The sequence below is a fragment of the Chiloscyllium plagiosum genome, unplaced genomic scaffold (genome assembly GCF_037043375.1).
Source record: "Chiloscyllium plagiosum isolate Xiang-an unplaced genomic scaffold, Cpla_swu_hap1 HiC_scaffold_30, whole genome shotgun sequence".
NCBI classification, from domain to species: domain Eukaryota; kingdom Metazoa; phylum Chordata; class Chondrichthyes; order Orectolobiformes; family Hemiscylliidae; genus Chiloscyllium; species Chiloscyllium plagiosum.
In genome coordinates, this window is record NW_028270168.1 from 24,447,527 (window position 1) to 24,464,061 (window position 16,535).

The window sequence follows — 16,535 nt, forward strand, 5'->3', positions numbered from 1 at the left end:
GGCATTTACAAAATATTACATGGATTGACTACCTGCAGACTGAGCAAAACAGAATGCATCTGCCAATATAATTCTATACATACACACACACGTGCGTGCATACACACACACACACACACACACAGACACAGTCTATGGGTGAATTTGTGTGTGAGAGTGCATATGCCTATGTGTTAGCGTGAGTGAAAGCTTGATAAAACATGGCTATGGGGGTGATGGAATATAAGCCTGTGAGAGGATGTGTGCATGGGTGAGAGTGTGGGAACCCCTCTCGATATGTTGAAGGCATCTTGAAACCCATTGTACAGGGGACCCCCAGCCTCTGGCGTGACACTATAGCTATCTTACAGAAACTGAGCACCCATGGACAAGTCAAACCAGGAAATTTCCTCATCCCAATGAACATTTCAGCACTCTACACCAGCATCACCCATGATAACGACATCACTGCAATAGCCTCAGTACTCCATTCCAACAATTACCAATCTCCGAGCACCATCTGACAACTCATCTGCCTCATCCTTAACCACAACATTTTCACCTTTGACAACCAGTTCTTCACTCAGACACATGGAACAGCCATGCAGATGAAATTTGCATCCCAATATGCAAACATTTTCATGCACAAGCTCGACTTCTTTGCTGCACAGGAACTCCAATCAACACCATACACCAGATGTACTGGCGATATTTTCTTCCTCCGGACCTATGGCGAGGAGTCACTGAAATAAACAGAAGGTGACGTCAACGAGTTTCATTCCACCATCAAACTTATCATGGACTACTCTTTAGTGTCTGTCTCATTCTTGGCCACGTGCATCTCCAATTTGGTTGGGTACCTCAGTCAGACTGATTCTATTTCCAAAGTGGCATTTACAAAATATTACATGGATTGACTCCTCAGTACCCAACCGCAAACCCACAGAGAACCTAACAATGCCTACACTTTTCTAGCTTCCACCCTAAATATTAAAAATAGCCATCCCTTACAGATAAGCTCTATGCATACACAGGATGTGTTCAGATGAGGAGGAATGTGACAGACACCTGAAGATGCTCATGGATGCCCTCATAAAAACAGGGTATGATGCTCAACTCATCGATCACCTGTTCTGACATGCCACAGCGAGAAACCACAGTGATCTCAGGAGACAGACTTGAGTTGCAACTGATAGGGTACCCATTGTTGTCCAGTATTTTTCGTGAGCCAAAAGTTTATGCTACGTTCTTCGCAGCCAGCAACACATTATCAATGAGCTGAACACCTCACCAAGACTTTCCCTTTGCCTCTGCTTCTCACGTTTAAACAACAGCCAAACCTTAAGCAGATCATTGTTCACAGCAAATTGCCCAGCCTTCAGGACAACATCAACCACAATACTGTACAACCGTGTCATGTCAACTACTGCAAGACGTGTCAGAGTGTCAACACAGATACTACCATTACATGTGGGGACAGCACCCATCATGTACGCAGCAGGTACTCGTGATTCGGCCAACATTGCAAGCGAGGATGTCCTGAGGCATGGTACTCGGCAAGAGCAAGCAGGCGCTATTACAACAGATCAATGACACCACACAACAATCACCAGACAAGGGTGTTTCCTCCCAGTTGGGAAACACTTCAACGGTCAGGGACATTCAGAGTGACCATCCTCTAAGGCGCACTTCGGGATAGGCAACAACGCAGAATGGCCAAGCAGAGGCTGATAGCCAAATAGGATACCCATGAAGATGGACTAAACTGGGATCTTGGGTTCATGTCACACTACAGGTAACCCCACTATATTATACACTCTCTCATGTATATGCACACACACACTCTCTTTTACATTCTCTCACTCTCCCGCAGACCCTCCCTCATACACGAACACACTCAGGCTTATACTCCATCATACCCACGTATACAGTTTACCAAGCTTGCACACATGCAAACACACTCACTCTCACGTGCACTGACACTCACATGCAAACACACATGCTCACTCACATGCTCTCTCTCTCTCTCAAACACATGCACACTCACAGTCTATGGGGTGAGTTTGTATTTGCAGATATGTTCTATTTTGCTCAAAAAATGCACAATCTGAAGGCAGTCAATACATGTAAATTCCACTTTGGAAATAGAACTAGTCTGACTCAAGATTGGGATACACACAGACTAAGCTCACACCTTTAATGCATTGTCTGAGCTGAGATGTCACCTTTCGCTATAAAACTGTAAGTTATCTCGAAGGTGACTTAAAAGTAATAAACCAAGACCTGCATATTAATAAACCAAGACCTGCAACCCATTCTAAAAGATGAAAGGAATAGCAATCCAGGTTTGTTCATTATATCATTTCAATTACATGACACTGTAATCTTGTGCTATAAATTCTGTCTTATGCTCTTATTCTCCACAACCACCTAATGAAGGAGCAGCGCTCCGAAAGCTAGTACTTCTAAATAAACCTGTTGGACTATAATCTGGTGTTGTGTGATTTTTTAACTTTATCCACTCCAGTCAAACACTGACTCCTCCACATCATGAGAAAACTGTTTACAGCAATAACTATTTGGATAGTTTCCACCCCTAATAGAGGTTTGTTTACGATCAAACTATTTGATCTGTCTTTCAAGTGGAATTAGGGTAGCCTTTGGAGACCATTGGCAATTGGGAAAGGAGTAAGTGTATTTGTAATATTGTAATATTCCCCGCCCCCTCCCCCCACCAACACCACCACCTCTGCCTAAAAGTCTGATATTGCCTTTGAATGACATTATCGGCAAAAACGTTGAATCTTGACTCTTGAATCTGCTTCACAATTCTTCTTCTCCATTGGCTCTCTATTTTTATGGTATTTGGTGACCTCTGCTGGTGAAATTATTGCTAAATATTCTGATCAAGTTACAGTGCTTGTGTTTAAAAGAATTTTTTTGAAGTTTGGCAGCCACACAGATAGTTCTCCTATAACGCGGTAGTTGCGTTCCTGTGCGACACCATGTTATAGAAAATCGTTCAATACAAATGATGACGCCTATGGGAAAAACAGGATCGGGGCGAATCACCAAAGAAATTAGTAAAACTCAAAACAAAAATAGTAGTTATGTTAACACAAATGACAGCATAGTCTAAGTAAATCTTTCAATCATAAATTTACTGTATTACTTCATTAAAATATAACACTTTAAGACAAATCACTGACTACAGCATTGTACCTTTCGTGAAGCTCTTCACCAGAAAGGACGATAGCCAACTGACATAAAGTCCAGTCCTCCTCAAGATTCTCCCCCAGTTTGAAATAAAATTCCTTCTAAATGTAGGCTACAATTCCCAGTTTCAAGCTAACTTCCAAGGCTGGCAGAGCTGACTGCATTTGTGTTATAGCTGATTGCACTAAATTTGAATTTTGCTGAGCTGGGTTTTGCTATTCAGCTAGTGCCAGGGATGGAATCGCGTAAAAGTGAAATGGAGTTAGTTTTATATTTAAATAAAAAGTTCAAAATTCACAAATCACGCTAAATAAACGCACATTATAGGAGAACTGTATATATGTATAAGCAGTTACTTTTATTGTCTGTTTTTCTAATTTTGTTTCTCATGACTTTTTTATTGTTTGTGCAAACTGAATTATGAATGGCATTCTATAAAGTAGCTCTCAATTATACTTTAAAATACATACATTCAATTGTTGGGGGTTGGGGCAGCAATAAAAAGGGGTATTTCAGTTTGCTAAGTGAATGAAGTTTCTCCATCAAACTTGTTTCCTTTTGAGAAAATAGTCATAGAGTCATATAGGTGTACAGTACGGAAACAGACCCTACGCTCCAACTCGTCCATGCCGATCAGATATCCCAACCTAATCTAGTCCCATTTGCCAGCACTTGACCCATATCCGTCTAAACCCTTCCTATTCATATACCCATCCAGGTGCCTTTTAAATGTTACAATTGTACCAATCTCCACCACTTCATCTGGCAGCTCATTCCATACACGTACCACCCTCTGCATGAAAATGTTGCCCCAAAGGTCCCTTTTATATCTTTCCCCTCTCACCCTAAACCTATGCCCTCTAGTTCTGGACTCTCCCATCACAGGGAAAAGACTTTGTCTATTTAACCTATCCATGCCCCTCATGGTTTTATAAACCTCTATAAGGTCACCCATCAGCCTCCAACACTCCAAGGAAAACAGCCCCAGCCAATTCAGCTTCTCTCTAAAGCTCAAATCCTCCAACCCTGGCAACATCATTGTAAATCTTTTCAAGTTTCACAACATCCCTCCGATAGAAGAAGACCAGAATTGCACACAATATTCCAAGAGTGGCCTAACTGATGTCCTGTGCAACAGCAACATGACCTCTCAACTCCTGTACTCAATATTCAGACCAATAAAGGAAAGCATACCAAACATATCCTTCACTATTCTATCTGCCTGAGAGTCCACTTTCAAGGAACTATGAACCCACACTCAAAAGGTCACTTTGTTCAGCAGCACTCCCTAGGACCCAACCATCAAGTGTATAGGTCCTGCTCTGATTTGCTGTTCTGAAATGCCGCACCTTGCATTTATCTAAATTAAACTCCATCCGATACTCCTCAGCCCACTGGCCTGAGCACGATCCCATTGTCAGCTAAGATAACCTTCTTCACTGTCCACTGCACCTCCAATTTTGGTGTCATCCACAAACTGTAACTATACCTCCTATGTTCACATCCAAATAATTTATATAAATAACAAAAAATAGTCACCCAGCACTGATCCTTGCGGCACTCCACTGGTCACAGGCCTCCAGTCTGAAAAGCAACCTTCTACGTAGAAGGTACTTTGGGGGGCCCCAAAGTGCTCCCCCACTGACACCTCAGTCAACTGCCCTTCCTTATTTCCCAAGAGCAGATGGGCACAGGGGACAGCACTGGGAGAAAGTGAGGTCTGCAGGTGCTGGAGATCAGAGTCGAGAGTGTGTTGCTGGAAAGGCACAGTAGGTCAGGCAGCATCCGAGGAGCAGGAGAATCAATGTTTTGGGCCGGAGCCCTTCAGCAGGCATTTCTGATGAAGGGCTCCGGCCTAAAACATTGATTCTCCTGCTCCTCAGATGCTGCCTGACCTGCCGCGCTTTTCCAGCAACACATTCTCGAAAGGGAACAACACTGCCTTGTTAGTAAGAAATGAAATTAAATCAATAGCAAGAAGCAATCTGTGTGGATAGAGTTGAGGAACTGCAAAGGAAAAAAGCCCTGATGTGAGTAATATATCAGCCTTCAAGTAATAGTCAGGATATGATGCAGAAAATAAATCAGGAGATAGAAAAGGGATGTAAGAAAGACACTATTACAATAATCATGGGTACTTCAATATTCTGGTTGGATTGGGAAAATCAGGTTGGTATTGGAGCCCAAGGAAAGGAATTTAAGGAGTGTCAACAAGGTGGATTTTTTGGAGCAACTTGTTTTTGGAACCCAATAGGGAATAGATAATTCTCGATTTTGTCATGTGTAATGAGGATACTTGATTAGAGAGCTTAAGGTGGAGGAATCCTTTTACAGCAGTAACCACAATATGATAGAATATAGTTTGAGAGGGAGAAGCTAGAATGAGACGTATTCGTATTACAATTACACAAGGGTGATCTCATAAAGATTGATAAAAATATGAGAGGCATAGTTAAGGTAGATAGCCAACTACTTTTCTCCATGGCAGGGGGAGTCTAAAACTAGGGGGCATAGGTTTAAGGCGAGAGGGGAGATATACAAAACGGTCCGAGGAGCAATTTTTTTCCAGAGGGTGGGGCGTGTCTGGAATGGGCTGCCAGAGCTAGTGATAGAGTCCAGTACAATTACGTCAATAAGAAACATTTGGACAAGTACATGGATGGGGCAGGTATGGAGGACATGGACCAAAAGCAAGCAATGGGACTAGTTTAGTTGTGAAAACTGAATGGCTTAGACAAATTGGGCCGAAGGTGTCTGTGGTGGGCTGTAGAAGAACTTGGACAGACTAGGAGTGTAGGCCAGGAAGTGGCAGAAAGATACAATATTGAAAAATGTGAGCTTATGCACTTTGCTGGAAAAAATAGAGGGGTAGATTATTTCATGGATGGGGAAAGGCTTTGGAAATCTGAAACATAAAGGGATTTAGGAGTCCTAATTCAGGATTGTTTTCAGGTTAACATGCAAGTTCAGTTGGCAATTAGGAAAGCAAATGCAATATGTGGGCACAGAATATTTAAAAGTGCTATCCAATTAGTCCTACTGTTCTTCTATGCCTTTAAGAGATGTGTTCTGTCCTGTTCCTGTTGCAGAGGGATGTGTCACAGTGGTACCAAAACATCTCATTCATACAGGCAGTTGATATCCAGCTTTGAGTTGTCCCTGGGTGTTTATTTAAAGACAAAAGAATCATGAGTGGGCAGGGTCAAGCACACACAGACACAAGTCTGATTGTTTCTTTTGGTTTTCTTTCTGCTGGTTTGAGAGACATGGTACATGAGAATAATAAATGTAGGTGAATTGCCTTTGCCAATGATGTGTATATAGAATGTTGCCAATATTGGAACAATTGATTAGTGATTAAATAATACATTATCTTGTTAAGTATTTCAATAGAGTAAAGTTACACCAATTGTTATTTTTGCTGTATTTTAGCTGTGTTGTAAGAATAAAGTGTGTTTTGATTAAAGTTTTTAGTGATAGACCAAATGTATTGTATCTGGATCATAGTGCCTTATACTTGCCTTTTAAAAACAATTGTTAGGGTCTAGTCTATCTCCATAATATACTTTGTGGAGGAGAGATGGAGGGATTTGGGAAGAGGAAGAACCGATTTGGTCAATAGCACCTCCCTTTCAGCAGAACTCTCCACATTTTTTCCATTGCAGTTAGAATTATTTGTCCAATTTCCTTTGGAAATTACTCTTGAATTTGCTTCTATTGCTCTTTTTAAGGCGGTGTACGCCAGATCAAAATCTCTTAATAGTTGTATTAACTAATTACTCAAATCAGTTGTCTTTGTCATTTTCTTTGTCCAGCTCACCAGGCCTAACATCCTTTTAAGGTTCCATCCATCCAACTTTGATCTTGTATCCTTTTATACCTTCCCTTTTATCGTACCTCCTGCTCTACTCATTTATGACTCTTGCTTCTTGCTCTCTCACTCGTATTCCTACGAAACTAACGAACTACAAAATTACATCCAACTTCCCAACTTGTCTTACATGGTAGCTGATAGCTAATATCTCTCCTACGGTTCTGTACCTCACTTTGTAAAATCTGCTCCTACCATCAACACCTCAAACAATTCTTTATCCCTCCATCTTTCTAATCTACTACCTCATCTCTAACCTCCTTTACCTCTCAAATGTTTTTGACATTACTGTCACTTCCCATAGTGCTTTCCCAATTTCTCCCAACTCTTTTTTGAATCCCTTAATCAGTTTACTTCCCCTGATAAGAATCTTGTGACTCTGATAGAGGCAAACTATCTACCTTAATTCATCTTGTCCTGTCTGCAGCTTTTTGCATGGATAACCATACCATCCTCTCCTGTGTCTTTCCATGATCATCTTACATGGTGGGTCTGCAATCTCTTGATACCATTCTTATTTACCTAGTTATAGCCTAAGAATTGCTTTCAATGGCTTCTCCCTGTTTCCATACAACTAACTGTGGTGTGCCCAAGGATATATCCTTGGATCTCCCCTATTTTTCATCTACATGCATCCCTTGGTGGCAGCTTCCAAAAATACATCAATTTCCATGTGTGTATTGATTAAGCCCAGCTTTACCTCCCATTATGTCCTCTCTCAATTCCTATGTGTAAGACTGTTCATCCAATGTTGGGCACTAGATAAGCACATATTTCTTTAAGTTAAATATTATGAAAGCTTAAGTCATTATCTTAGGATTCCACCAGAAACTCCATTCCCTCAGCACACAATCCATCCCTCTCTTTACAACTGAGGCTGAAACTTTTGGCAATCTTTTGGCAATCTCACAGTCATATCTGACTTGATAGTTCTCAACTACTTTTCAGTGCCATCACTAATACCACCTATTCTGACCTCCAAACCCCATTCTTCTGCTGTTATGTCCAAACTTTACTGTTCAAATGGGCTCTTGGCCTAAGTTTGTAAGTTAGCTCACTGTGCTGGAAGGTTTGTTTTCAGACGTTTCGTCACCACTACTAGGTAACATTTTCAGTGAGAATCTCTGGTGAAGCACTGGTGGTATGTCCTGCCTCTCTATTTATAGGTCTTGGTTTCTTAAGGTGAGTGATGTCATTTCCAGTTCTTTTTTTCAAGGGAAGGTAGACAGAGTCTAAATCAATGTGTTTATTGATGGACTTCTGGTTAGAGTGCCATGCCTCGAGGAATTCTTGTGCAGGTCTTTGTTTCGCCTGTCCTAGAATGTGTGTGTTGTCCCAGTCAAAGTCAAAAAAATCTATAGCCATCAAAAGACTGACCCACTAGTTTCCATACATACAGACAAAGAAGGATACCACTTTGACTGAGACAACACACACACCCTAGGACAAGCGAAACAAAGACACGCACAAGAATTGTTAGAGGCATGGCATTCTAACCAGAACTCCATCAATAAACACATTGACTTAGATCCCACCTACCTTCCCTTGAAAAAGAGAACTGAAATGGGATCACCGACCTTAAGAAACCAAGACCTATAAACAGAGAGGTGGGATATACCACCAGTGGAGACTCTCACTGATAATGTTACCTAGTCATGGTGATGCAACGTCTGAAAACAAATCTTCCAGCTCAGCAAGTTAGCTTACATACTTATCATCAACCTGAGCTACAAATCTTCTCAAAAAAGGACTCTTGGCCTGTTTCCCATGTTCTACCTTTGTAAATTTGAGATAATCTAAAACTTTGCATGTGCCCTGATTTGCTCAAAATGGCATTCACCAATCATCCTTGTGTTTGCTGGCTCCTGTTTAAACCGCACTTCAATTTTAAAATGATCATAATTGGTTTTCAAATTTCTTCAAAGCTTAGCCCCTCAGTTTCCCTGCTTTCTCCTCCAGTTAAGATAGCTATAATCAAGATATCTACATTCTGTACTGCTGGCCTCTTGAGCATCCCCAATTTTAATTGCTCAATCATTTATGCCAGTGCCTTCAGTTACCAAATTTCTGAACTCTAGAATTGTTTCCCTAAACGTTTCTGACTTTCTACTTCATTTTTCTTCAAACATTCCTTAAATTCCATTTTATTTTTATTCATTCACAGAATGTGGGCGTGACTGGCTAGGTTAGACTTTATTGCACATTCCCTACTTGTCCTTGAGAATGTGATGTTCAGCTGCCTTCTTGAACTGCTGCAGTCATTTAGTGTAGGTAGATTCATCTGTCTTTAAGGATGGAGTTCAAGGATTTTGGTCCAGCAACACTAAAGGAAGAGAGATAAATTTCCATGTCGGTGTGGTGAGTGGCTTGGAGGGGAAATCAGTTAGATCAATTCAAGCATGATGTGTTTTTTTTTACAAATCTTTGGTTACCTTTAAATAACTAACCTCTCAAGTATTCAATTTTCAAAAAAAATTGGAAGAAATTGATCAAAAATATTGTGACAATGATAATGTGGCACTAACTAATAAGCAGACAATCTGTATTGAATAGCAACATAAATCTTCACAATTTTTATACAATTATGTAAAACAAGCTAGTCTCTGTTACTCAAAAAATATAAATGTAAATGATGTGGTTAGAAATGTGCAGACTGTTTTTAAAACAAACATTCCAAAAATGACTGGGCATCTTCAATATAATATTTATTAATTTTAAATGCATACTATTTAGGGATTTACCATGAAATTTCAACTGTAATTAGGAGTGTGATCAAAACTGCAATGTAAGACATAATTTATTTTCATTCTATTCATTTTGCAAGATTAATGATATGTTTCCTTGGCCAGCCTCTAGTGCTGACTAGTTCAGTGACACAGTTATAACCTTTCATTTTATAAGTATTTTCTATGCCAAATTCGCATTTCAGGTTTGGTTCTTGTTTTCTGAATTGTTTTCAGCAGCATAAGAAATACTGCCATTAGGATATAGTATTGTCACCTTGTCAATAATTACTCAGACAGAATATCATGAACAGAAAAAGCTGGGCTAATGTTTCATATGTCGAAACTGTGTGACAGTTAATGATTAGACTGTTGCCTGTTAGGGTGACCATTACAGTATTATTTAATTGGCTGGTTCAGAGGTAGCCAAAATGGACTAGATTAGATAAGTCTGGTCAGTGCACACCACTTTGGTTCTAGATCATTTTTGTACTTGGTTCAGGAAATCTGAAAATTGTGGCGCTGCAAACTGGAAAAAAGCAGCACCATCTTCAGTAAATAATGGAAGTTGTAATAATCTGGTGAAATATCCTTCAACTAAGCAGAGATGTTATTACCATCAATTAGGACCAGCTAGAATGGAACTGTATTATAGCATTGTAATAGTGATTTGGAGACAGATATAGATAGGTTGAGTGAGTGGGCAAAATTCTGGCAGTACAATGTTGGAAAAAGTGAAGTTGTTCACTTTGCCAGAAAGTGTAATAAACAGGGTATTACTTGATTTGAGATTGAGTGTAGAATTCTAGGTGCAGAGGCATTTAGGTTCTCCAGTACACAAATTATTAAGAAGGCCAGTAGATTACAAAATTATGAGGGGCATGGATAGGAAAAATAGACAAAGTCTTTTCCCTGGAGTGGAGGAGTCCAGAGCTAGAGGTATAGGTTTAGAGTGAGAGGGGAAAGATATAAAAGAGGCCGGAGGAGCAACATTTTCACACAGAGGGTGGTACGTTATGGAATGAGCTGCCAGAGGAAGTGGTGGAGGCTGGTACAATTGCAACATTTAAAAGGGATTTGGATGGGTATATGAATAGGAAGGGTTTGGAGGGATATGGGCCGGGTGCTAGCAGGTGGGATGACATTAGGTTGGGATATCTGGTCAGCAGAGACGAGTTGGAATGAAGGGTCTGTTTCCGTGCTGTACATCTCTATGACTCTATTTAGGCTTTGAACATAAAAGTACAGTAGATAGTTAGGAAAGTTAATCAAATTTTATTTTTCCTTGCAAGGGGAATTTAATATACAAATAAATAGATTGTACTTTAGTTATATTGCGAACACCATGTTTGAAACTCTGGCACACTATTGGTCTCTTCCTTTAAAGAGGGACATAAATGCATTGGCAGTACTTTAGAGGAATTTTAATAAACCAATACCTTGAACAGACGGATTGTATGTGGGGAACTTTTGGATAGACTAAGCTTGTATCTGCTAGAATTTGAATAGTGAAGGAGAGAGTGGAGGGAAAGAGAAGCACAGTGAGGGGAGGGAGAGGTGTAGATGGATGGAGAGAGAGAAAAATGGAATGGAGGGGAGGAAAAAAGGTGCAGGAAGAGGAAGCCGAAAGGAGAGAGTTCAGGGAGAGATTGGTGGGGGCGTGAGGTTTGAAAAGATGGAGGAAATGAAAGGGACAGGTTGGCCAAGAAGGAAGGCGAGATCTCGAGGAAAGCTGAGGAGTGGGGGCAGGAGAAGGAGGATGGATAGAAGGAAGATAAGGGAGGATGATGAGAGGAAGCGTGTGCAGACATAGGAGGGGAATGGGAGGTGTGGAAGACTGGACGGAGAGAAAAAGGGGAGATGAAAAGTGACTGGAGGAAGGAGAGGAGAGAGATGAGGCGAAGGGTGGGGTGAGTGAGCGGTGGGGAGAATGATTGGATCTTTCGAAAGATGGGGAGGCGGTACTCTTCTCATCCTCCACGTTCATTTATCTGGAATCATGGAACCTTTTTTGGGCTCCTGGAGGCTGGTGGATACCCAGAATTTCGATAATTACATGAGGGAACTGGGTAAGTGCCGCACAAAACCATTGGCGGGGCGGGGAGTGAGTTGAAACAAAACTCAACGGCAATAATAACAAAAAAAACTGTCGACTTTAAAGCTTACCAAAATGCAATAACAGATAGATCAGATGCTCAAGTGACATTTACGATATAAAAAGAAACAAACTCAAGTATATTGCCCCTGAAAGGAGGTAGTAAAACCTCAGCCAAATTGCAATCTATATAACGATTTTTTACAAAACAATTATCAGTTAAATTATTAATTATTGATAAGTCTTTACCGTTTATTATTGATCCTTTCTCGGTCTGTTGCTGATGGATAAGGGTCTCGAGCACAGCCATAACAGCGCTGGTGTTTCCCGCCTTCCGATGACCGTTATTCCCCACCCCAACATTATCAATAATCATCATTCAAATATTAACAACAACCACACTCAGTATTAACTTCAGCGATGACGGTACTCTTCTTTCTTTTCGGAAGCATGTAGCTTTAACACAAGTGCTACTTGATCGATGACTATTTTGCTATTTTTAATTTATATTTCTGATTTGCAGTTTTATTTTTGCCAGTTGCATTTATATTGTGATTAGTCATATGTCTTGTTAGATTTTAAACTATTGGTTTAATTCTGATTTCCAGTCGCGATTACAGGATGTATTATAACTTGTTTACTAATATAATAGCTGCTGATTTATCAGACTCTAAATTCTTCATCTGGAGATTTGAGGTTTATAAGGATCAACTTCAACCCTCCACATTTTGAGCACGTGGTTATAATCGTGCTTTCTGATTAGAGGCAGAGAAATATTGTTATATTTGTGTGAGTACAACTTTATGTGTGTGAAATTCTCAGTTTCATGGTCATATTTATGACTCCTGTTTATTTAGCATCATGAGCTAAAGTTGGAGTGCAGGTTCATAGCTCCTTGAAAGCGGAGTATCAGATAGACAGGATAGCAAAGAAGGCGGTTGGTATGCTTTCATTTATTGGTCGCGCCTGGGAGATCATGTTGTACAGGATATTAGTTAGCCCATTTTTGAAATACTTCGAGCAATTCTGGTCTTCCTGCTAAAGGAAACAATTGTGAGACATGAAAGGGTACAGAAAATATTTAAAAGGATGTCACCAAGGTTGGAGGGTTTGAGCTACAGGGAGAAGCTGAATAGGATGGGGCTATTTTTTCTGAAGCTGATGGGTGACCTTATAGAGGTTTATAAAATCATGAGGGACATGGATAGGGTAAATAGACAAGGCCTTTTTCCCAGGTGCCAAAACTATAGGGGATAGGTTTAAGGTGAGAGGGGAAAGATTTAAAAGGGATCTAAGGGCAATTTTTTCTAGCAGAGTGTAATGTGTGCATGGAATGAGCTGCCAGAGGAAATGGTGGAGGATGGTACAATTACAACATTTAAAAGGCATCTGGATGGGTATACGATTGGACGGGTTTAAAGGGATATAGGCCAAATGCTGACAAATGGGACTAGATTAATTTAAGATATATAGTTGGCATGATGAGTTGGACCAAAAGGTCTGTTTCTGTGCTGTACGTCCCTGTGGCTTTATGATTGTACAGTGTAGGATAATAGTTTGTTCTTGTTCAGCAACTAAATAGCATATATCATCAGCGATGCCTGCTGATGTCAATACATATGGAGCAGGAACCGGAGCAGAGGGGCTTTTGGGATGCTTTCTCTTACTTAACTTTTGTAAATATGTTTTATTGTTTAATAAAGATCCTCGGTTGCAAGGATGGCAGTGTCTGATTGTGAGGTGAAATGGCTCTTGAGAAAATTTAAAACAAAGGTAACCAACCATAGACCAGCTCTGACACAGAAGCCCCCAGTCACACCAGCAAACCTCAGAATGGGCAAGACCTCAAAGGTGACTGTAGCCAATGGTATTGAATCATGGAGATAAAGCTCTGAGGCCTTCACATGAAATGGCATGGCAAATATGAGCAGCAACCCGAACACTGGACTAGGCATTGTGAGAGATCAACTATTGCCTGGGTAAGCTGTACAAATTTGTTTTAACCCACCTGCAGCCTTTACAGATAACACAGTGCAGAGTCCCAGACAAGCTTCTCACTGGTGGAACTACCATAGACAGATGGAATCAAAAGTGTGCCGCAGCAGAAATGGTGGAGCCGTTCTATAAAGGTGGTAACTGCTATTTTACTGGCCACTAAAATCAGTGTGAAGAAGCATTACAGGCTGTCCACACCCAGGAAGCTATAATGCAACTGTGATATTCCTTGTTCATCACAAAAGCTTGTATCGAAATGAACAGAATTTGAAAGACATTACCAGCTCATCAAAATCTGGCTCTAGGAACAGTCGTGGACCATGTTAGTCAACAATGGAGTGCAGAAATTGTTGTCAGTGGCCACTACATGCACCATTCAAGTGGAGGGAGCAACAAGGAATGTAGTGTAGATGATAAGATAGTGAGGGGTCTGACAGCATTCTCCACAGCAAAGAGTGAGAATGCAGACAGTTGTGTTTGACCCAGTGCCACAGTTTGGGATATCTGCTTCGAGTCGCAAAGGAACTTGCACTTGGAGGGGGAGTTTACGTAGATATCAATGGCATAAGTAGAATTGGAAAGAGGTTCTTCAGAGAAAATTTGGTGCCCTATACCACTTTTTAAAAAATTCCTCATCGGTGGTAATGCTGGCTAAAGTATACAAGAAGAATTACTTGGTGTTTGTGATATAGGAATGAAAATAATCATAGATGATTTTAATCTACATATAAAGAGAAAATATCAGTTTGGCAATAGTAGCCTGAATGAGGTAATAAAATAGTTTTGCGATAATTTCTCAGAGCAGCACCTCTGGAACCAACTAAAGAGCAGGCGATACTAGATTCCCTACAGTGCGGAAACAGGCCCTTCAGCCCAACAAGTCCACACTGACCCTCCGAAGAGTAACCCACCCAGACCAGTTTCCCTCTGACTAATGCACCTAACACTATGGGCAATTTAGCATGGTCAATTCACCTGACCTACACATCTTCGGACTGTGGGAGGAAACCCACGCAGACACGGGGAGATGTGCAAACTCCACACAGACAATTACCCGAGGTTGGAATCGAACCTGGATCCCTGGCACTGTAAGGCAGTAGTGCTAGCCACTGTGCCACCCCATCAAATCTACTAGATTTGGTAATGTGACAGGATTAATTACTGACCTGAAAATAGAGACTGGCCTAGTGAGGAGTGACACTAATTAATTTTTACATTTGTAAATTAATGCACTCAGTGGCAGATATTTAAATGGATATTTCAGAAAACTCAGAATACATGAATTGTTCTTTGTATTGAAAATATAAATGGCAGGACCCAATTGACATGGTTAAACTAAATAAATTAAGAAAAGCATCACACTGAAGGAAAACCCATATCCTGCACAAAGATGAATGACTGGTCAAATGAATGGCCAGAATGAAAAGAACAGCAGAGAATGACTAACGGGCCAGTGGGAAGATAAATTAGGAAATGTGTAGCTCTAAATTTTGAAATGCTTAACAGATTCTACAGATATTTAGAAGAAAATGAATAAGTAAACCGAATGTTAATCCTCTAAACAGTAAGAATGGGAAATTATTAGTGGAGAAAAAAGGAAATGGCACATGAAATTAATAATAGTTTGCTTCGGCCTTTTACTACAAAGCATACCAGAAACATGTTAGAACTAGCTGTAAACCAAAAAAAGGAAGGAAAAGATGATTGTAGTGCAATATCAAAAAGAGCGAAGCAGTATTGAACAAACTGATGGAGCATTAGGCTGGCAAGTCTGTGGGTCCTCATTCCTTCATCCTAGGTTCTTAAAGGGGTGGCTAACAAGGTAGTCGATTCATTAGTTTTCATTTCCCCAAACTTCCCTAAATTCAGAAAAGTAGCAAATATAGCCCCTCTCATCAAGAACAGAAAGAACGAAAAAAATCAGGAAACCATAGGCCAGTTGGCATCACATTTGGCATGGGGAAGGTGGTAAAATTGATCGTTAAAGAGATTATAGTTGGACATTTGGATAAACTCAAGGTCATTTTTTGTGAAGAGTCAGTATGTTTTCTGAAAGGAAAATCATGTTTATTAGATTTGAAGGAGTAACATGTGGATGAAGGGGAGACTGAGTGCACTAAACAAATTTTCAGAAGGAATATAATGAAGTGCCACAATAAAGGTGTTGCAGAAAATAAAAGATCATTGTGTATGTGGTAATGTATTAAAATGAATAGAAGATTGGCTGTCTGGTAGAAAGCAGTAAGTATACATAAAATGGTCGTCTGACTAACTAGAAGAAAGTGAGGGCTGCAGATGCTGGAGATCAGAGTCGAGAGTGCGGTGCTGGAAAAGCACCGCAAGTCAGGCAGCATCCGAGGAGCAGGAGAATCTAACTAACTCACAGGTGACAAAGATACATTGGAAGGTATGTTGTGAAGAAGGGAGTTTACAGACAGCCTTTGGTTGAATGGAAATAAAAGGGAGTAAACATGGGAAAATGTGAAGTTGTTCATTTTGGCAAGAAGAATGAGAAGCTGAAAAGTACTTAAGTGTACATCGACTGCAGACTCTAAGCTGCAGGACATTTCAGGTGTCCTAATGCATAAGTTGCAAAACATTAATATGTAGGTACAACAAGAAGGCCTTTATAAGAGTTGAGCATAAAAGTAAAGAT

General features: G+C 40.4%; 1 protein-coding gene across 12 annotated transcripts in view; it reads left to right on the forward strand.

The window, feature by feature from the left end:
* Positions 1 to 16,535, forward strand: part of LOC122563627 (fatty acid-binding protein, brain-like) — a 173,172-nt gene that overhangs the window by 127,322 nt on the left and 29,315 nt on the right. The window contains exon 1 of one of the 12 annotated variants that reach the window (XM_087976812.1): positions 8,735 to 9,424. The exons of 8 other annotated variants lie outside the window; for them this stretch is intronic. Coding sequence is in view for 2 of the 4 variants with exons in the window: in XM_087976809.1 (XP_087832935.1) it covers positions 11,789 to 11,858 (70 nt within the window). In the remaining 2 variants the exon portion in view is untranslated. Of the gene's footprint in view, positions 1 to 8,734; positions 9,425 to 11,725; positions 11,859 to 12,014; positions 13,864 to 16,535 lie in introns of those variants that run through there. 3 more of the 12 variants (XM_087976809.1, XM_043717609.2, XM_087976813.1) reach the window with 3 other exon arrangements.